Source organism: Halichoerus grypus, chromosome 6 (genome assembly GCF_964656455.1).
Source record: "Halichoerus grypus chromosome 6, mHalGry1.hap1.1, whole genome shotgun sequence".
Taxonomy (NCBI): domain Eukaryota; kingdom Metazoa; phylum Chordata; class Mammalia; order Carnivora; family Phocidae; genus Halichoerus; species Halichoerus grypus.
Genome location: NC_135717.1, coordinates 174,750,264 through 174,771,590, shown reverse-complemented (window position 1 = coordinate 174,771,590; position 21,327 = coordinate 174,750,264). Strand labels below are relative to the sequence as shown.

Sequence of the window (21,327 nt, the reverse complement as noted above, 5' to 3'; positions counted from 1 at the left end):
GAGAAGGGGGCAGGCGTGCAGGAGCAGAGGGAGAGGGAGACAAGAGAATCTCAAGCAGGCTTCATGCCCAGCATGGACCCTGATGTGGGGCTTGATTTCACGATCCTGAGATCATGACCTGAGCTAAAATCAAGAGTTGGATGCTTATCTGACTGAGCCACTTAGGAGCCCCAGCTGTGGGTTTATAATCAAGTATAATTTTTAAATACAAAAGGTAGTATGTGCCTCTTGGAGAACATAGAGAAAACTTTTTTAAAAAATCAGTCATTATCCCATTGCCCAGAAATAAAAACTATCAATATTTTGGCCCATTTCCTTTAATTTTATTCTAATTCTCTCATGGTCCATTCATTCATTCAGCACCTATTTACTGTAAGCCTCCCATGAGCCAGGCACCCTTCTAGGCACTGAGACTACAACAGTGGACCAGGAAGGTCAAGCCCCTGTCTGTTCTTTCTTTTTTTTTTTAAGATTTTATTTATTTATTTGACAGAAACACAGTGAGAGAGGGAACACAAGCAGGGGGAGTGGGAGAGGGAGAAGCAGGCTTCCCGCGGAGCAGGGAGCCCTATGCGGGGCTCGATCCCAGGATCCTGGGATCATGACCTGAGCCGAAGGCAGACGCTTAACGACTGAGCCACCCAGGCGCCCCGCCCCTGCCTATTCTAAGTCCTTTGCATTTCCATGTACATTTTAGGATCAGCTTTTCAATTGCTTAAAAGTCTGCTGGGATTTTGATTGGGATTATGTTGAATATATAAATCAATTTGGGAAGAATTGACATTTTAACAATACTAATGCATGAACATGGTGTCTGTCTGTCTTATGTAGATCTTCCTTATGTAGATCTTCCTTAATTTCTCTCATTAGTATTTCTTAGTGTTCAGTGTACAGGTCTTATATTTTATTCGGTTTATTCTAAGTACCTTATATCTTTATGCTATTATAAATAGAATTGTTTTTAATTATCAATTTCAAATAGATTGTTGGTAGTATATTGAAATAAGATTGGTCTGGTTTTTTTAAGATTTATTTATTTATTTATTTAGAGAGAATGGGGTGAGAGGCAGAGGGAGAGAATCTCAAGCAGACTCCGCACTGAGTGTAGAGCATGACACAGGGCTCAATCTCACAACCCTGAGATTATGATCTGAACTAAATCAAGAGTTGGATGCTCAACCAACTGAGCCACCCAGGAGCCCCTAAATAATTGGTTTTTATTTTTATTTTTTTTAAGATTTTATTTATTTATTTGGGAGAGAGAGAGAGAGCACAAGCAGGGGGAGCAGCAGGCAGAGGGAGAGGGAGAAGCAGGCTCCCGCTGAGTAGGGAGCCTGATGCAGGGCTCCATCCCAGGACCCTGAGATCATGACCTGAGCAAAGGCAGATGCCTAACCAACTGAGCCACCAAGGCACCCAAGATTGGTTTTTATAAACTGACCTTGTATCCTGCAATTATGCTGCACTTATTAGTTCTAGGAGCTCTTTTTTTTAGATTCCTTAGGATTTTTTACATAGATGATTGTATTTCAGTGAAATAAAGTTTATTTCTTCTTTTCCAATTAGTGCACCTTTTATTTCTTTTCTTGTCTTATTGCACAACTAGGACCTCCAGTACAATGTTGAATAAATAAACGTGGTAAGAGCAGACGTCCTGCCTTATTCCCAGTCTTAGGGGCACAGCACTCAGTCTTTCACAGTTAAGTATGGTTTTAACTTTAGGGTGCCCTTTAGCAGGTTGAGATAGTTCCTTTTTATTTCTAGTTTGCTGAAATTTTTTATAAATGAATATTGAATTCTGTCAAATACTTTTTCTGCCATTTTTTTTTTTTTGAGTGATTGCATGGTTGGGGTTTTTTGTTGTTTATTAATATGATAAATTATATTGATTGATGTTAAACCAACTTTATATACCCAGGATAAACCCCACTCAGTAGTATTGTATTATCCTTCTCAAATATTTTTGGATTTCATTTGCTAAAATTTCATTAAGGATTTTTGCATCTACATTCATGAGTGTACTGATACATAGTTTTCTTTTCTTGCAATACCTTTATCACATTTTTGTATCAGGGTAATGCCAGTCCCACAAAATGATTCAAGAATTGTTGTCTCCTTTTATGTTTTCTGGAAGGGTTTTTGTAGAATTATATTACATCTCTCAAAAAAGTTTGGTAAAATTTGCCAGTGAAGCCACTGGGGCCACCCACCTTTCTTTGTGGGAAGGTTTTTAGTTACAAATTCAGTTCTCTTAATAAATATAGGACTATCCAGGATATCTTTGTTCTTGAGTTAGTTTTGGTAGTTTGTGTCTTCCAAGGAATTTATGTATTTCATCCATGTTGTCAAATTTATTAACAAAGTTATTAATAATATTTGATTTTTATCCTTTCTAATGTCTGTAGGATCTATACTGATGTCCTTTCTTTCATTTCTGATATTGGTGATTTATCTTCTTTTTTTCTTATTGATGCCTAGCTAGAGGTGTATTCATTTTATTAATTTATTATTGATCCTTTCTAAGAGTAGCTCTTGGCTTCATTGATTTTCTCTGTGGTTTGTCTGTTTCTGTGTTACTGATCTCTGCTCTTACTTTTATTATTTTCTTCTTATTTTGGGTTAATTATTTTCTAATATAAGCATTTTAAACTATATATTTCCTTGTAATTACCACTTAAGCTGCACCCCACTACTTCTGGTATGTTGTATTTTCATTTTCATTCCATTCAAAATATTTTCAAATATTTTGTGATTTCTTTCAATGACCCATGGGGTGTTTAGAAGTGTGTTGTTTACTAGGTACCCACTGTTGGATGGAGTGTTCTTTGTGTGTCAGTTAAATCCAGTTGGTTAGTATCATTCAAGTCCTCTCTGTACTTACTGGTCCTTTGCCTAGTTGTTCAGCAAACACTGAGAGGAGTGTTGAAATTTCCAAGTATACTTTTGGATCTGTCAGTTTCTTCTTCCAGTTCTGTCAGTTTTTACTTCATTTATTTTACAGCCTTGTGATTAGGTCCATACATAATTTGGGAACATTATGTCTTTTTGGTGAATTTATCCCTTTATCACTGTGAAATGCCCCTTCTTTATCCTCCTGTCATATTCTTTTTTCTGAAGTCTACTTGAACTTTGATAGATTTTCTTTGTAAAGAATTATGCCTATTACTGTTTACTGAGTTTCTCATAAAAATCCAACTGGAATTCTGATTGAGATTGCATCAGATTTATAGATTTATTTGGGGAGAACATCTTCAAAATATCAAGTCCTCTAACCTAAGAACATGGTATGTCTCTTCATTTATATCCTTTATTAGAATTTTAGATTCTAATATAGATGTAATATAGATCATCTATATCCTTTATTAGAATTTTAAAGTTTTTTTTCCATAGAGATCTTATGTGATCTTAAGTTATTTCATAGGTATTTTATAGGGTTTTTTTTCTTACGAGTATTTATTTTTATATTTTTCTAATTGGCTTCTACTGGTGTAGAAAAACGCTATCAAATTTTAGATTGGTGTAAAGTAAGTTTGCTAAAACCTCTTACTGCTTCTAGTAGCTTATCCATTATGTGTCCTGGGATGCCTTTTACATCCGATTGGAGATGTGGAGTAGGCAGTTAAATGTGTAAGTTAGGAGTTCATGGGAGAGGTCCTGGCTGGAGGTATAAATTCTGGGATTGTTTGTATGCAGATTGTACTTAAAGCCATGTGCCTGGGTAAGATCACCAGGAACCATCAAAGGAGCAGCCAGTGAGGGGACAGGAAAGCCAGAGTGGTATGGTGTTCCAGAGCCAAGTGAAGAAGTGTTTCCCTCGTACATAGTCTGCATGTCTGCCTCCTGCAGCAGGAATAAATCCTTCAAGGGTTTGTTCTTAACCCCTCCTGCAGGCACTTAACCAAAGTTGTTAAGAGCAGGGACTCTGTGTCATGCCCGCTCCATCCCTTCCTCATGGGGTAGCCTTCGGCAAGAAACTTGACTCTGTGCTTTGTCTGTGAGTTAATTCTTGCAAAAGCATGTGTGACAGTCTGGCACACAGTGACGTCTCACTGAATATCACTCTGTTTTTAATCATTACTGTTGTGGTGGTCTTTGTATCAGCAGTATCTAGCACAGTCAGTCTCTGGTAACAGTTAGTGCTTGAAAATCTGTCTGGATTGAATGATCCTTTAGCAGGGTATGTGAGGGAGAGAGGATGGGAAGGAGGAGCTACAGTTGGTCTTGGAGTTCTTTATGAGGAGTATGTGAGGCTGGCAAAGGAGGAAGGAGCTTCAGGAAAGATATGCTCTTCAATTCCCGAGTTGGGAGTTTGTGGATGACTAGCCATTTGGAAAGACAGACTAAATAAATGAGAATAAGTACATCAATTGTAACTTAAAGGAGGGGGGGAGCCCACAGATAACAAAAGACTGAAGAAACATATATTCATATGCAATGTATGGATTCTGATTCAAACAAACCAGTTTTGTTTTTAATGAGACTCAGGAAATCTGGCAACGAGAGCAATCTAATATTAAGGAATTGTCATCATTTGTATCTATAGTAGCTTGTGGTTTTGTGTTAATGGTCACCTCACTTGCAGAGACACAGACTTAAATATTTACAGATGACGTTATACGATGTCAGAAATGTGCTTCAGATACCCCAGTGGTGGAGCAGTCACGAGTACAGCTATCGATGGAACAGGACTGACCGTGAACTGAACTCCTTATAGTATTCCTTCTACTTCTGTATTTTCTTGACATTTTCCATAATAACAACTAAAAAGTAAAGAATTAAAAGACTCTTTACCACTTAATAACACTTGACTCTGTTATACTAGATTAGAATTTGAGAAACAAAAAACTCGTCTTAACGTTCAACTCGAATATAGTCACCATCATCTGAAGAAGAAACTGAGTAAGATCAACACTTTAAAAGAAACCATCCAGAAAGGCAGAGAGGACATTGATGACCTAAAGCAGGTAACTAAGAACAGGTGGCTGAGGTGCCCCATCACGGAGATGATGATTTCCTCCATTGAGTAAACACGGGTCGAGCTCCTGAAGTGTCCTCCTGGTGACCCAAAAGGTGGTGGGCAGATCTGGGAAATACTGGAAGTCAAATCAGCAGTTTCATGAATTACTAGATGTTGAAGTGGGCGTGGGAGGCAAGGGGGGATGCCACTGATGACTCCTGAGTTCTAGTTTGGGTGATTGACTGGTGGACAGAGGAGCAAGTTAAAGGGAGAACATTCTGGACCCATGGAGCCTGAATTGCCTGTGTGACACCTAGGCAGCGATCTCTGGCAGGTGAAGAGCATGCAGATGGTGGGAAGAGCCTGGGCTGCTTTATGGGAGTGAACTGAAACCATGTATGAGTGGTTGAGACTCCCGGGCAGAGCAGAGGACCATGAAGAGCAGTGAGGCAAGGGTGGAATTCTGGAAGGAGTGGTCACATGGGTTACAAAGATAGAGCCAGAAACCCCACCGCTCTTGGGGGGGGGGTCAGATTACCAATTAAGAGGTCATAGCAGCAAGAACATTTTCACTGGACAATGGGAACAGAAGTCAGATGGCAGCAAGCTGAGGAACGAATCCAAAGTGAAGGACAAAGGCAGGCAGTAATTTCCAAGAAGTGTAGAACCAGAGTGGGTCACATGCTGGGATAGAGGTTCAGGCAGCACACAGAATAAGGGTTTATCCCAGAATCACTGGGTTGGTTTCTTGACAATAAGATGATCTGTTGACCTTATTAATGTAAACAATGGTGAGTCTACAGTGCAAATCATCTTCATTCAGGCTGAAGAAAATTGTCTGCAAATTGTGGATGAACTCATGGCAAAGCGGCAGCAACTTAAGGACGTATTTGTCACTCAGAATGCCAACGCTGAGAAGGTCCAAGCTCAGCTGGAAGAAGAACGGAAGAAATTTTTGGCTATTGATAGGTAATTCGGTATATCAGTTTGAAGGACCATAACCAGAATTTTAAAGACGTTTATTACCAATTTGAAATTTATTGTAGGAAGTTTTGTTATTTGAGTATGTACCCTTGGTGCTTTTAGTCCCACATCACACCTTTCAAGTGTTCTCGTTTAGGGGAAAGCCAAAAGAGGCGATTAGTTCTTTAGAGTGAATAGTGCTCTTTGGCAGAAGAAAACATGGACGTGTACGAAGAGTCCCTTACCCTAAATCCCTCGGACACTGCTGTACCGGGCCCCTCTCTAGTCCGCCTGTGGGACAAAGCCTGGCAGGGCGGGGTGGGGGTGAGATCTGGAGCCACTCTGTGTGGTTGCAGACCCCAGTTCTACTACTTACATACTATGCCTTCATTTCCTCATCTAGTAAATAGTAACATGGGGATACTCCTGGTGCCTTCCTCCCAGGAGAGGTGTAAGGATTAAATGAGGGACTGTTCATAGGACACTTAGAACGGTACCTGGCACGTGATAAGCATGTGTTTCTGTCATGATGGGGACAAAGACACTTGGAGTCAGGCAGCGTGCTGTACCACAGTGACCTCTGCTTCCCTGTACGATTGGACATGACCGTAAGCGATCACATGAGATGTGCTCTGGTTTGGTCAACTCTTGGCATTTCATGGTTTTCCTCACTGGTTAAAGACTTTCAGCATTTCAGGATAGAGCCAGAAAGTTGTCTAAGATTTTTGAGTGGAATTAAAGTTCATTTACTCCTGAGTTTTTCTTCACTCTTGTATTTAGTATAAACAGAACTACATCTCTGTTCATCATTGTATTTTTGAAAACCATATACTTCTTAATTTATTTTTGGTCCTATTTCTAGGTTCTCTTTAAAATCCCACATTGTTTTAACTGGTAAAACCCCCAAGCCCTCATTCATTTAAGATAGAGGGCATTATATTAATAGTGGCTGTAGTAAAAAGAAAAGTTCAGACCATTAGATACGTAATGACTTAACTGGTAAGACATTTCTCTTATTAAAAGGTTGTTTCTCTTATTTTGAGGTTCTAAAGTGTAGAGTTTATATTGAGGGAGAAATGCAGCTTGAAAAATTATATAGGTTTTAAAACAAAGTAGGACACAAAGCTAGCCTGATTAAAGTAATTGTTTATTTAAAAAATGCTCCCTAGGATTAACTAATTACATTCATGGCCTTTCTCAAGAGAGTTAAAGTTTATATTATAAGCATCAGTGAGGTAACTCTAGAACTTATAGCACTCATAGGAAAAAATCTTTTTTCCATGTGAGTTTATTTATAACACATTCATTTTTCTTCTTTGGTGCAACTTTACATAAGGAGTAAAATATCACTTTTCATATCTGTGTATTTACAGGGAAGCGGGAAAATGGCAAAAAGAAGTTGTAATCATTCAGACTTCTTTGGAACAGAAACGGCTAGAGAAGCATAATCTGCTGCTTGATTGCAAAGTTCAAGACATTGAAATAATCCTTTTGTTGGGATCACTGGATGACATCATTGAAGTGGAGGTATTCTACCTCAGGATTTCAAAATAAGTGCGGTCGCGGGGAACTTTATGTGATGCCCTTTGGCTGCTTAGCGAAGTCCCAGGTCTGCAGACGCTTCCCCTGGGCCTAAAGCTCTGTTAGGAGTGGAGAAGGCATCTCCTCCTACCACGATCATCATTGCAGAGGACTGGGCATTTCGTGCAGTTCTGTCTCTTGCTGATCCATGTCCTTTTAGCCCCACAGGATGGGCCGGAGTTTCTTTCCTACACATTAGATCCCAAGAGGAATCAGAGAATTCGAGCTGTTGGTGTCAGTGACCTTTGGGGCTGGTGTTAGGGAAGCAGCTGCTGTGCACTTCGGAAAGAGCATCTTCCCATTAGCCCATCCACAGCCAGTGACAGAAGGGTTTGTCCTGCCTCTCAGGTCATCTCTGAGCTCTTCCCCGGGGTCTCCCTTCCACATCCCTCCTCCCCTCTCTGCTGTGCCCCAGCAACCAGACAGCTACTCCGTTCCATCCATCCCCCACCCCAGAAGTGCCCTGAGACCTTTGGATTCTTCAGAGTGAAGCATCTATAAAACACTTCTTCTCTTGCCAACGTTGACCAGATCTCATAACCTTACACTCAAAAAGTCTTTGTCTTTTTTCTCAATTGTAGCAGAGGTCACATTGCAGACAGAGGTAAGGAAGGGAGAAAACCCTTTCCTGGCCACAAGAGACTAAACCCAACTCAGATGGCTTTAAAGGGGGTAAAGGGATAGGGCTGTAGGGAGGGTGGGATAGGGAGAGGGGGCGGTCTCATGCTGGACTCAGTCCAGGAATTCGAACACCGTCAAGACCTCTTTCTGGCTCAGTATATATTGGCTTTATTCTCCCAAATCGGCTTTCCCCACAAGGCTGCAGCTACAACCACTAGCTTTGACCAGAGAGGAAAGAGAACTCTCCCCTGTGCTCTCTGTTAGGGAACTCTGGGTCAGAGAGAGAAGGGAGGGGTCTGTGAACAGCAGAAATAGATGGGAGCAGAGGAACAATAGTTATTATACTATAGAAATAGAACGTCTGTTTATAAAAGGCAATGTAATTTTAGAAGAGGTTACAGAGAGGAGGAAGCAATTTTAATGGCTGACATTGAAGTGAGCGTTACTGGTCAAGTATTCATGCCGCTGCTTTGTTCCTATTGCTTTCAGTTAGTGAACCTTCAGAATTGTCCTCCAGCATGCCCATATGAATGTCAAATGGCTTCATTGGCTTGAAAGAATTTCATACTCATGGTGGGGTATTTCAGAGCAGGTATTAAAGGCTTTAAGCTGGACTAATACTGAATCATTATCTAAAAAGAAAAAATGATAGTTCTGCTCTACTTTGTGCTGGTCAGGCCAAATGGAATATTACGTTCACTTTTTAAAGCTTGATGCTTCTTAAGAGTAAAGCATTCAGCATAGCAAAAAGGCCCAGACCGTGTTGTGCTGGGAAGAGAAGACTCGGGGAATACAATCATTCTCCTCCATTAGAAGACAGTCTATCACGGGAGGAGGATCACATTTGTTCTTTCTGGTCCCAAGGGGGATACAGGGTTAGGGAGTAGAGGCCACAGAGACAGATTTCTGCTCCTAGGGAACACTTGCTACCAGAAAGATGGAGGGCCTTTAGTGGTGAGTTCCCTGATTGGGATTTTGTAAGCACATCTAGAAGTGGCTATGTAATGGGGGTGCTATACAAGATGTTCTCCATAAAGCCTGAAACAGAAAAGGCATGAGGTCTAAATTCTCTCTCTCCAGAGGGCTGAACAAGGATTACTGGGTAGAAATAATTACAATAATCATTATAGGAGTACTTGTCTTACCATAATTGGTAGGTGGGACTTGAGATTTTCCTTCCACTGGAAGGAAAGTGTGTGCTCTCTCAAAATCTTATTTTTTTTTAAGATTTTATTTATTCATTTGAGAGAGAGAGCACAAGCAGGGGGAGAGGGAGAGAGAGAAGCAGACTCTCTGCCAAGCCGGGAGCTCGACACGGGGCTCGATCCCAGGACCTAGAGATCATGACCTGAGCTGAGGGCAGATGCTTAACCATCTGAGCCACCCAGGCACCCCTCAAATAAATAAAATCTGTAAAAAAAAAAAAAAAAAAAGGGTATGTTACCTAGACCTGCCAGGTCTTCTTGTAGAAGATTCTTCTGCTGGGAGAGACTATACTAGATTACTAGTTCTGAACTCATACTGTGCACATGGAAGTACCTGGGGATCTTGTTGCCAGATCATGGCCTTGGAGGCCCCAGTAAGGAGTGAGGTGGGAATCAACTGGAAGGCTTGGGCAGATGGATGAGATCACCATTTCATATAACAAAGAAAGGGCTTCGTCTGTGTTTCAGTTGGGAACTGAAGCAGAAAGTACCCAGGTGACAGTTGACATCTATGAGAGGGAAGCAGCCATCGAGATAGACTACAGCTCTCTAAGAGGCGATCTGAAGGTAATCCAAAGATTTCTGTTAGGACTAACTCACTGTGATAGTGAATATTTAAATATACTACAGAATACTTTTTAGACCATAGAGCCTACGTTTAGGGAAAAAAGTAGATTTCCTAAAGGTTTTTGAAGAAATGGTTTAAGTAGGTGGCTTTTTAAAAATGTTTAGATCAGCATTTCTCACTGTGTGTTCAGTAGAACATGAGTATGGTGAAATTTCTTCCCAAAGAAGAAAAGCTTCTGTGGTCAGCCGGTTTTTTGAAGGGCTATCTCCTTGAAGATTCACAATGATTATTAGTCTCTGAGAAATCCTGCAAGAGACAGAAGTAGCCACCATGCTCCAGCGTCCTGGCTTCTGCCTGTCAGGGGTCCGCTGTGGCCCCCCATTCACAGCTGCAGGGTACACACCTGGGACGCGGCTTCAAGGGCTCTTTACTTGAGCAGCTCTAGCTCTGCGTCACGGGCACCCCTATGAGCCATACTACAATGCTATGTTTCTTTCTGTTTTGACTCCATCCTGACTAGCCTTCCATCAAGCAGGGACCCCCACCCCACCCCACCCCCAGCTACAGGGGACGCTTGAGGGAGAAATGGTTAAACAGGAGCTCTGTGAGAAAGGAGGGAGTAGAGAGCAGATGCCAAGTAGCAATACCTACATCTTTTAATTTCACACATTCTTAATCTATGTTGTGAGATTCATTGGGCTCTTGGATTGTATTTATGCTATTTTGAGGCAATTAGAAAAAACCTTTTGTCTTTTCTATAGTCTATTTAATGCTTTCATTTTAGAAAATCCTTCCCCACCTTATTACTGAGTAAATATTTATAAATATTCTTCCTGTTCATGGTTTTGCTTTCATTACCTATTTAATTCATCTGAAATTTATTTTGGCATACGGTATAAGGTAAGAATCTGTTTTTAAAAAGTGACCTAAGTTAGCCCATTTACGCAACATGTTTCAAGTAATTCTCTTCTCAGGGACTTAAAACGTCACCTTTATCATATATAAATTAAAGATCCTGGGAGGACAAGAACGCTTTCCTGGAAGGTTAGGCCTACACACTTTTTCCCTTCCCTCCTCATTCAAGCTCTATCCACTGTTCTGGTTTCAGCTTCAGTGCTGCCCCCCCCCCCGCCCCCGAAGTTGGGTCCCTTCTCTCTGCCTCGCAGCACCTGTGCTTGGCGGTCAGAGCGTATTCGTGCTGTTGTCAATGCCAGTATGTGGGTCTGACTTCCCTGTGAGCTCTTTAAGGGCAAGGCCAGAACAGTTTGTTTTTTGTTTTTTTTTAAAGATTTTATTTATTTATTCATGAGAGACAGAGAGAGAGAGAAGCAGAGGCAGAGGGAGAAGTAGGCTCCCCGCAGAGCAGGGAGCCCGATGCGGGACTCGATCCCAGGACCCTGGGATCATGACCTGAGCTTAACCAACTGAGCCACCCAGGCGTCCCAGGCCAGAACAGTTTTCATCACTGAATGCCTAATACATAGTAAACAATCAGTATTTTGTAATGAATAAGTGAAGGTAATATGTGAATTGAGGAATTCTTTTTAGCCAGATGAGGAAGTACGGAAGGGACGCGGGTTCCAGGAGAGCAGGGTCTCTAACACTAGAGCCGTGGATGAGCACAGCCGGCTCCAGAAGCTAGGGGCAGCCTGCTGGCATTTCAGACTCAGAGGGGTTCGAGGGAGGGAAGGCATGTTTGTGGAGGGAGGGAGGGAGCAGGGGCCCGATCCTGAAGGGCCCTGTGCCTAATTACTCAACAGTTTGGAAAGGCAAGCTAATCATTGCTGTTCTTTACCCAATAATAGGCTCTACAAACTGATAAGGAAGTGGAGGCCCACCTGAGACTCCTGCTGCAACAGGTGGCATCCCAGGAAGAGATCCTCTTGAAGACTGCGGCCCCAAACCTAAGAGCCCTGGAGAACCTAAAGATGGTCAGAGACAGGTTTCAGGAGTCCACAGATGGTGAGCCTGGGCTATAGTTGTCAGCAAGGCCATATTCCTGGGTGTGGCGGGCTTGGATTTCTGTAACACTTACCAGCAATCCCCCCTGGATTGTAGCTTTATTTTTATTTAGCTTTTTATTTATTTGTATCATATATTTTCCTCTGTTGTTTTATATTAATGTGCATTTTTAATACTAATTGCTTCCTTTTTGAAAGTGTTCTGCTCAAAAACCAGTTTTTTTTTTTTTTTAATTTATTTGAGAGAGAGAGAGCGAGCGAGCGCCCCCCCCCCCCAGCAGGGCTCAATCTCATGACCCTGAAATCACAACCTGAGTGGAAACCAAGAGTCAGACACTCAACCGAGCCACCCAGGTGCCCCAGGTGTATTGGTTATTTTAGAACAGATATTTTTTTATACCAGCAGGATGGTCATATTAGATACTCTCAGAATTTGTCATTATCTTAAAATTAGCCCTACTAGAAAAATGGCTCATCAATTTTAAGAGCCACGTTCTTGGAATTAATAACAATTGATGTATTTTAAAGGTAGATTGTACTCAAGACAACCAAATTCAAAATCCAGTTTTTAAAATATTCTACGCTTGGGGCGCCTGGGTGGCTCAGTCGTTAAGCGTCTGCCTTCAGCTCAGGTCATGATCCCAGGGTCCTGGGATCGAGCCCCACATCGGGCTCCATGCTCCGCAGGAAGCCTGCTTCTCCCTCTCTCACTCCCATTGCTTGTGTTCCCTCTCTCACTGTGTCTGTCTCTGTCAAATAAATAAATAAAATCTTTAAAAAAAAAAAAAATAAAATAAAATATTCTACACCTTTGGGATGCCTAGGTGGCTCAGTCCGTTAAGCACCTGCCTTCGGCTCAGGTCATGATCCCAAGGGTCCTGGGATCGAGTCCCACATCGGGCTCCCTGCTCAGCTTCTCCCTCTGCCTGCCGCTCCCCCTGCTTGTGCTCTCTCTCCCTCAAACAAAATCTTAACAAAAAAATTAATATTCTGTGCTTTAAAGTTGAAATAAGAGGAGCCAGCCCCTAAGTGGTCTGCAAAATAAAGAACATTGATTTTCTCTTAGCTTTTGAGGCCAGCAGAAAGGAAGCCAGAATGTGTAGGCAAGAGTTTGAACAGGTGAAAAAAAGGAGATACGACCTTTTCAGCCGGTGTTTTGAGCACGTCTCGATCTCAATTGATCAAATCTACAAGAAGCTCTGCAGAAACGTCAGTGCCCAAGTATGTATTTTTCACCCCCAAATGTTACTGGGAACTTTGTGTTGGTGGTAGTTGTTTTCTGGTGGGAAATAAATGTGTCACATTATCTGAGTGACCCACTTCTGGAGCAAAGTCAGTTCCAGAAGATTGGTTACCATCATAACTGGGTGTGTTCTAGGTCCTACTCACTCTACCACTGGCCAGCCTGGACAAGGCAGAACCTCTCTGGGCCTGTCTCTTCATCTGAAAAATGAGGGGATTGGTCATTTAGTTTCCAGATTCTCTTCAGTTCTGGAGTTCTGCTCTCTGGTGCTAATTTGATTTTATGGAACGGTCAGTGGTCTCTGTAGTGAAGGTACCTGTAATGTAGAGGGTCTTGAGAAATGGCTGACCTGGGGTCAGGAGAAGGAAAGAACCAAAGGCAGGATTGTGTCGATAGTCTTTTTGCTAGAACCCTTGCCCGATCCTCAGTCAGTCCCCATGGCAGATCCTGTGGTGCTGAATGTGGACTCAAGATGTCGATCAGGTCTTCCACATCTGCTTTTACCTTTCTCGTGGTGTTCTTTTATGGCTGAAAGTTGATCCTGGATCAGATATTGAGAATTTTAGCCAAAAATAGTTATTTTCAGTAAAGACTGAAATAAACCCAGTAACTCCTTAAAGGCAGGATTCATCTCTGTAGCCACAGTACCTGGCCCACAGCAGGTATTCAATAAGTGGCTGGTGAATGGGCCACCGAGTGGGCTGACTGAAGACTGTTCTTGTCAGACGGCGGTACGTGCTGCTGAGGTCTGCCCGGCAGGCCTGTGGGGAGCCTGATCCTTTGTGTTAGAGTGTTTTCCCTCTGCTCCCCACCCAGACAGCCCCGTTTCCTGTGACCACACTGTAGAGCCAGCTATGTACATTATCTGCAGGCATCTGTATTTTGCCATCACAATGGAGGAAAACCTAACCAATAGAATATTTTGCAGTTAAACTCTATTGCAGTTTCCAAAGTTGAAATTTACTAATTGCTTTTCTGATTTTGCTGAGTAAATAACCTGTGTTTCAGGCATTTCTTAGCCCAGAGAACCCAGAAGAGCCTTACCTAGAGGGAATTAGTTATAACTGCGTGGCTCCAGGCAAACGGTTCATGCCAATGGACAATCTGTCAGGGGGAGAAAGGTGTGTGGCTGCATTAGCCCTCCTGTTCGCCGTGCACAGGTAAGACCACGGCGAGCTATCTGATTTTGCATCAGGGCAGAAACCAAACGGACCCTCCTACAAAAGACCCGTTTTAGCATATGTGATACAGAACTGTTTTCTTTAGCCAGACAATATTCAGGTTCTATTTTAGGCCTATAATAATTTAGACTGCAAATCTAACACACAATTCAGTCTTTGATAGATTTTCATTAATTTTCTATAATTACCAGTAGCTACTAATATTCCAGCTTTACAGAAAAGAAAGAAAAAAAAGAAATACTGGAATGGCCACATATGACATCAGGATTGCCAACAGTTAACAACAAACCCAAACAGAACAAAAACTCCCGACCTTTGTATTATTTTCCTAGTGCCTATTCACAGACCTGTGTTTATGTAAAGAATGTTAAGTGAAGTATTTCTTCTGAAAAAATGTTTTGACCTCATTTCCAGTGGTGGCAGTTGAAGTAAATCAAGAAAACATTAGCTAAAATTAGGGCAACTGACTTTCAACATGCAAATCCTTAGATGAAGATCTAGGTGCACATGATGCTGCCTCTCTGCTTTCGTGACCAGGAAGATCAGCCTAAGTTCTCCAGCTGCCTTTTACTGCTCCCAAGGATAAAGAAGAGGCCATTACAGGAGAGGAACAGGAAATAGCATTAACGCCAGCAGACTCCTCTGGGGAGAGCAGGCCGCGGGAATCGAACCACGAGCCTGTGCTGAGCAAGTCTCAGCAGAACAGGACTAGTACCAGGTGTCCCTGCCATCCATTTATTCAGCAGATATTACATATCTGCTGTGTGTCAGGTGCTGCCGGTGTAGGCTCTGGAGAGACAGCAGTGAACAAAACAAAATCTTTGCCTCAGAGACTTCATTTTTGTTGGGGAAGACAAATGAGAAGGTATATTAGTAAACTAATTCTCTAACATATAGACTATCAGGAAATGACAGATGCTACAAAGAAAAAAACAAAGTAGGGAATGGAGATCATCAGTAGCAGTAGCAGGGTAGGGTCTGCAGTATTAAAGACTCACCTGGGAAGGCCTACTTGAGAAGGAAACATTTGAGCAAAGATTTGAAGGAATGAAGGGAGTAAGTCTTGCAGATAACTAAGAGAAGAATGTTCTAGACATGGAGAACAGCAAGTGCAAAGGTCCTGAGGCCAGAGAGAGCCTGGCATCTGTAGCGAACAGACTGTGTACAACAGTGGCAGGCACAGGGCTGGGAAACTATTGTAGCAATCAAGGTGGAAGATGAGGGTGGGCTGGACCAGGGTGAGAGCAGAGGCTGAGCAGACAAGGTGTGGGGTGTGAAGGAGGCAGCAGGATGACCCCTAATCAACTAGTGGGAAGACCCCTGGAGGGAGTAGTTCTGGAGAGGAAGGTGAGGAGCGGGATCTTGGATGACCTTGAGCTGTTTATTAGACACCCACATGGAGCTGTCGAGTAAGCTGCTGGACAAGGAGGCAAGTGTGGGAGCCGTCAAGACATGGATGGTATTGAAACCCTGAGAAGAGATGAAATCACCAGGGGAACTAATTAGTGTGTAAGCACTGCACGCCAAGGGCACTGCACTGAGAGGAGTTGGTGTAAGAGATGGAAGGAGTGGTGGGTCAGGTGAGGGGAGCAGTCATCCTTGATGTCAGAGCCACAGGCCGGGGGCAGCCCCAAATGCCACCTGCAGTGGTCACGGGGGACACGGACTGAACATTGCACATCGGGGTCATTGGTGACTGAGGCTAAAGCATTCAAGATGATGTATCTTATTTACTCTGAATACTGTTAATCCTCTTAATAGAAAGCTGTAACTTACTGGAGTGTAACTTTTTTTCTAGTTTTCGGCCTGCTCCATTCTTTGTGTTAGATGAAGTGGATGCAGCTCTGGACAACACGAACATTGGCAAGGTCAGTTTCTTTCTGCTTTTAATTTCCAGTAGATCGCTTACAACTCGAGGATCACGTTCTGGTCAGAAAGACAGTTTACCCTGAACACACACAGTTTGTTGGATAATTGCTGATTAAAAGTCAAATCTAAGTTAAATATCTGAAAATTTGGGGCAGTTTTCATTCGAGGTTTAGGGGACCCTCATTGAATTATTAGGGAATCAGAATAGGAGTCAGGTGAGGATTGTTTTACTGAATCCACAGCATTGCTAGTGTGTAACTTGTCCCCAGATCTAGATTTTGGGACCTAGAGGGTCACCAAGAGGCCCGGTGGCAAATAGGACCAAATCAGTTGTTTAATAAAGTCCAAAAATAACACTTCTAAATAAAATTCCAAAGGAATTAAAGTTCAAACTTCTGCCCCCCCCCCCGCATTTATTAAAATTAATCCGATTGTTGCACTTCATGATCCTGTTTCTCAGTATTTGAGATGAGGGAACTAAGGAAACAGTTTAACTCTTGGGAGTTCAAGTTAAGGTCAGCCTTCAAGATGAGAGCATAGATCTAAAAAGCCCCCTGAAAGAGGACACTGAAGCCACATATCGCCACTGTGACTTTCTGACATGAGAACGGAGTCAGCCATGGAAGCCTGACCAAAGGCCACGGAGTCCATCGCTGGCAGTACCTGGCCCATGGCTGCCGAGGGACGGCACAGCTGCAGCCCACGGACTCTGGTGTCATGGTCCTACTGCCAGAGCCGTCGTTTTGGAGATGGATGAATCAGACTCCTGGTTCCGATTCCAGGCACAGTGGAAGCTGGCATCCTGCTATACACTTAAGTCTTGTGAGCTTGGCTAAGGAGTCCTTCTCGGAGCGGTGTCTTCAGTTCTCGGTGCCACCCTGGCAGGCTGAGTCTCCGAAGCTGGCCCGCCTGCTTTCTCAGTCGGCTGAGTCTGCCTGGAGGGGCCGGAGCTGTAGCTGAGGGGTCTGTCTTCTTTCAGCACTACCCGAGCTGTCCTCCTCTGACCCTTCCTGCACAGGGCACCAAGTGCCTAAGGACAGCCTGTCAGCTGCACAGTCACAAAATGTAGAAAGCTGATCCCCAGTCCCTTGAACCTTGTGGAGGACAGCAAGAGCCAGACCTGCCAGATTTCAGAGTAACCAGGGAAGGAAGACATGGGAGCAACAGAAAATCAATCTGTTGTCTTTTTGAATGCCAGCCGAGGTGCATTGGCTAATGGGACTCGATGGCCTGACTCATTTGGGAGAAATCTCCCTTGAAGAGGTGACTTTAGGTACTTTGTACCCACGTTCTGTATGTTGGGGTGGGGCTCTATTTTTGTGGACTGCCTTTTTTAAGGTATCTATGTCTTCTAGCAAAATTTAGATGTTTGTATTACTACCATCTCCAGGGACTCTTAAGACTCTTCTGTTGGCACCCATCCTATGTATGAAAACCCTTTTAACTTCCAGTCTTCCCTTGAAATTTACCCTCCTGGCCACTCCACTGCCCTACTGAGCACGAGCGAATGGACCCACTCCGTCCCGTGCTCAGGGTGTCCCGTTTACCTTACCACAGGTAACGCTCCAAGCCAAATGCATCCCTTCTGCCTCACCTTCCACTCTTGACAGCATCCCAGGACTTCACAGTCCTGCATCCTAGTGGCCACCATGGCCTCGAACGCCAGATGGAGTTCCTTCTGCCTGCGGATCCAAGTCTCTTGGCCAAGGGCACTTTCCCCTCTTCATCACTCACCTGAGCTAGTGACTTGCTCCCCACCCAGGGCTGCCGTACCTGCTTCCAGAGCTGCGTCCTTACCGCCCTGGTGCAGTCGGGACCGATGCAGACGGAGAAGAGCCCTTCTGGCCCCTCACCCCAGCTGGGAGTTGGCAGACGTTTTGTGAAACTGTGGCCGAGTTCTTCCCTATCTTTCTCGGGGTTCCGAGCAGAGTTTGTTCAACAAGACTCATTTCTCTCCAGAGTCCATTTTGTTCTTATATTCTCATGCCTTGGATTCGAGCTTCCTGAAGGACCCACTGAGTTCAACTTTAACCAAATAATTAGATTATGGTTATGAATACATATATAATTGCCATTTTTCCCACCTCTGGCTTTAAGTTAGCAAAACAGGAAATTAGAAGTTTAAATACCAGTCTGTCCTTTCCCACATAGTGTCTGAGTGGCAGTTTTTATCGTTATGAAAGCTGATTGCATTTTCACCTGACGGTATCTTAAGTTAGAGCTCTGTTCTTAAAAACATTCTTAAAGTTTTAGATGCTAGATTTAATAAGATTTACAACTTTTTTACTAACCTCTTTAGAATCTGAATTATTTCCATTTCTGCAGTTACAGTGGATTTACTGAGTTACCAGAAAGGCAAGTAAGTGCCTTATCACCTCCCATGGGCAAAGCCGGAGACAGGCCCAGTCACCGTCCAGGGGCCCAGCAACGAGGCCTTTCCCTGCTGGTGAAATGTGGGCTTTGCATTCCCCCCAGGTCTCAAGTTACATCAAAGAGCAGACGCAAGAGCAGTTTCAGATGATAATCATTTCCCTAAAAGAGGAGTTCTATTCCAAAGCCGATGCACTGATAGGCGTCTATCCAGAGGTAAAGACCACCAACGGGGAGAGGAGAAGTATCCCTCAGTTCTTTCCTGACACCTCATCACAAGTACCGGTGGAGTCTGGAGATACGGTTTGATTTCTGGAGTTGATAAATATAGGCTTAAATGATTTTTTAAACCAAGTAAGATTTTAAAAACTCATATTTTTCTATGGCAGTACACAGAAATTTTAAAGATATGGCTTTAAGTGAAAAAGCAAATCAAAACTTGCAGAACAGTTAAAGATAACTGCTAACGTACACAGCAAACTATTAATATCCTATTTCACGTTTTTCTAATGTTTGAATGTTTTAGGCAAAGCAAATGCATTGTGGGTAGCACTAAAGGAGCAGAGGAAAAAACCAGTTGATCAGACATTCCAAGTTGTATAGTAACTTAGAATTCACACACACCTTTCTCAAGCTGTTCAAAATACTGACCTGAGCTAATTTAGTAGAGCAGCTAATTCAGATCATTCAGTCTGGGGACAGTTAGGCTTTACTTCCTGAGTTTTCATTTAAACTAAGATAAAAATTAACTTCCCTTCCTGTGCCTCCAAGATGTGAGGGGACCCCTGGAAATTCTCATCCCAGCATAGGGGAGCCAAAAAGATCTTTTTCCTCTACCCATCTTAGGTTCTCTGTAAATCAGACTGGCAAAGGCAGCTGAACGAGAAAAACCGCTCATACCGCGTGCACCGCACACGCGCACAGCGGACACACCTGGTGAAGAGTAATCCCAGGGCTGGCTGTCTGGGACTTGGGCTTCTACACCGTTCCAGGCTAAACTGAAGAGAAAGGGTTTGGGGCTTCCGGGTCAGGGAGGCAGGTGAGGGGAAGGTGAGGAGTGTGGCAAGCGCGGAGCGAGCGTCCTGCAGCAGCGCGTGACCTTTGCCCGTGGGACGCTCGTGCCCACTGTCAGCAGCCCCTCAGCGCAGTCATCTGGGCTGGCGTGTACGCGCACCTTCACCAGAGAACACACCAGCAGGAAGCTGACCTAACCGGAGACCAGTGGCTATGAGGAGGCCCCTTTTTAAGTGCGAATCCAGGTTCCCTAGTGGCCCTTCCTTTTGATGACACTTCGTCCCTAAGCAGAGAGCTGACCCTCTGCTGTCCTCTCTCATTTCAGCAAGATGACTGCATGTTCAGCCGAGTTTTGACCCTGGATCTTTCTCAGTATCCAGACACCGAAGACCAAGAAAGCAGCAAAAGAAACTGAGAGTTGCGTTAGGACCGTGAGTGACCCCGAGCCAACAGGACAGTCGGGCAGGTCAGGGTCACCAGTGCTTAGTCCTTGCTCCTGAACAACCAAGTGCGGGAGCAGTTGAGCGGCCTGTGCCACTGCGACCTACCAGATGCTGGAGCTCGCTTCCGTCCAAGTTCAGGCCCCTTAGCGTTGCATGGGTTAAAAAAAAAGGTGCAATTTTGTACCCTAGTTTCAACTGCCATTTTGAAAGCCAGTCAGAAAAATGTTGAATTCTGCATTATTTTCACTCAGGTCTTGCCTTGTACGCTTAAGTAATCTTTAAGAGAAACTCTTCGTTCTCAAACGTACTAGTTACAGGGCATAGAACCTAGATTTTATAGGAAGTTATTTCAGAGGATGTTATCAATTTTGAAAATATCAATAAAGAATATTCTAATTTCAAATGTCTCCAAACTACAATTATAGAAACAACAACAAAAAAATATTTTAAGGTGAAACTGAATTATGTCCGCCTCAGTGAAATCTAAATTTCTCTAAGTATAATTTCTGTTAACAAAATATTGAAGAACACAGGCTTTCCCAAGTAACTAACAACTGACTTCTCTACTTACACACATTGTTATGGGGAGGAAAGGAAGTTGCCACATTTGCAATAATACTTCATTTCCATTTCAAGATGGACTAAAATTTTGTACCTAGCAGAGTAGCTCCCTCACTGTGATCTACTGGAAGTCACCCCTCCACACAAGGGTTTGTAAACACGTAAACATAAAAATAAAGCAACACAACATGGAATAAAACAGAATTCTGAGGTGCTGGTGGTCTTCACTAAGACTGGGCCCACCTGTGGATGGTGAGGGTGGGAGGCCTGAAGAAATAACCATCACTTGTGAGCGCCGCTTACCACTCACCACTTCACGCAGACTCAGGGCACCCCGTGCCCAGCAAGTAGACCGCAGTCACACAGACGCTTCCTGCCCTCACCCCGCCAAGCTCTAGCAGCCGCACAGAGCAAGCAGAAGCCACTCAATCTGTTCTCTGCACCTTTTTTAAGAAACCATCGGCAATACCCTCTAAATCACAGACTTCCTCTGCCTTGGAAAACATCAACTTCATGTTGAAATGTCCCTGTAGGGCCCCATGAGCTCAGAGCAGTCCCTTACCGCTGCCTGGGCTGTTCTCACTCCCAGTGATCCCACAAAGTACGGTCTGTTTTGTGAGACCACGCACCCCCATTCCTGCCAACCACGGGATGATGGGGGGATGCAGATGGGGCGCTGTTACAATAGGGCCTTCTTGTCATCACCCCCCCCCCCGGAGCCAGTGTTTCTCACCGACAAAATCACACCCAAGCAAATGAGTGATGCTCAAATTGTGTGACAGATCAATCC

The 21,327-nt window shown here is 43.5% G+C and overlaps 1 protein-coding gene across 2 annotated transcripts in view; it reads left to right on the top strand.

Moving 5' to 3' along the window:
• SMC1B (structural maintenance of chromosomes 1B) overlaps positions 1-19,948 on the top strand; it is a 67,021-nt gene extending 47,073 nt beyond the window's left edge. The window contains exons 16-25 of one of the 2 annotated variants that reach the window (XM_036120571.2): positions 4,823-4,964; positions 5,781-5,926; positions 7,294-7,447; positions 9,796-9,894; positions 11,701-11,857; positions 12,923-13,077; positions 14,108-14,259; positions 16,079-16,148; positions 18,625-18,735; positions 19,859-19,948. In XM_036120571.2, the coding sequence (XP_035976464.2) occupies positions 4,823-4,964; positions 5,781-5,926; positions 7,294-7,447; positions 9,796-9,894; positions 11,701-11,857; positions 12,923-13,077; positions 14,108-14,259; positions 16,079-16,148; positions 18,625-18,735; positions 19,859-19,948 (1,276 nt within the window). The remainder of the gene's footprint in view (positions 1-4,822; positions 4,965-5,780; positions 5,927-7,293; positions 7,448-9,795; positions 9,895-11,700; positions 11,858-12,922; positions 13,078-14,107; positions 14,260-16,078; positions 16,149-18,624; positions 18,736-19,858) is intronic. The other variant, XM_078076728.1, reaches the window with a different exon arrangement.
• The last annotated feature ends 1,379 nt before the right edge of the window (positions 19,949-21,327 follow it).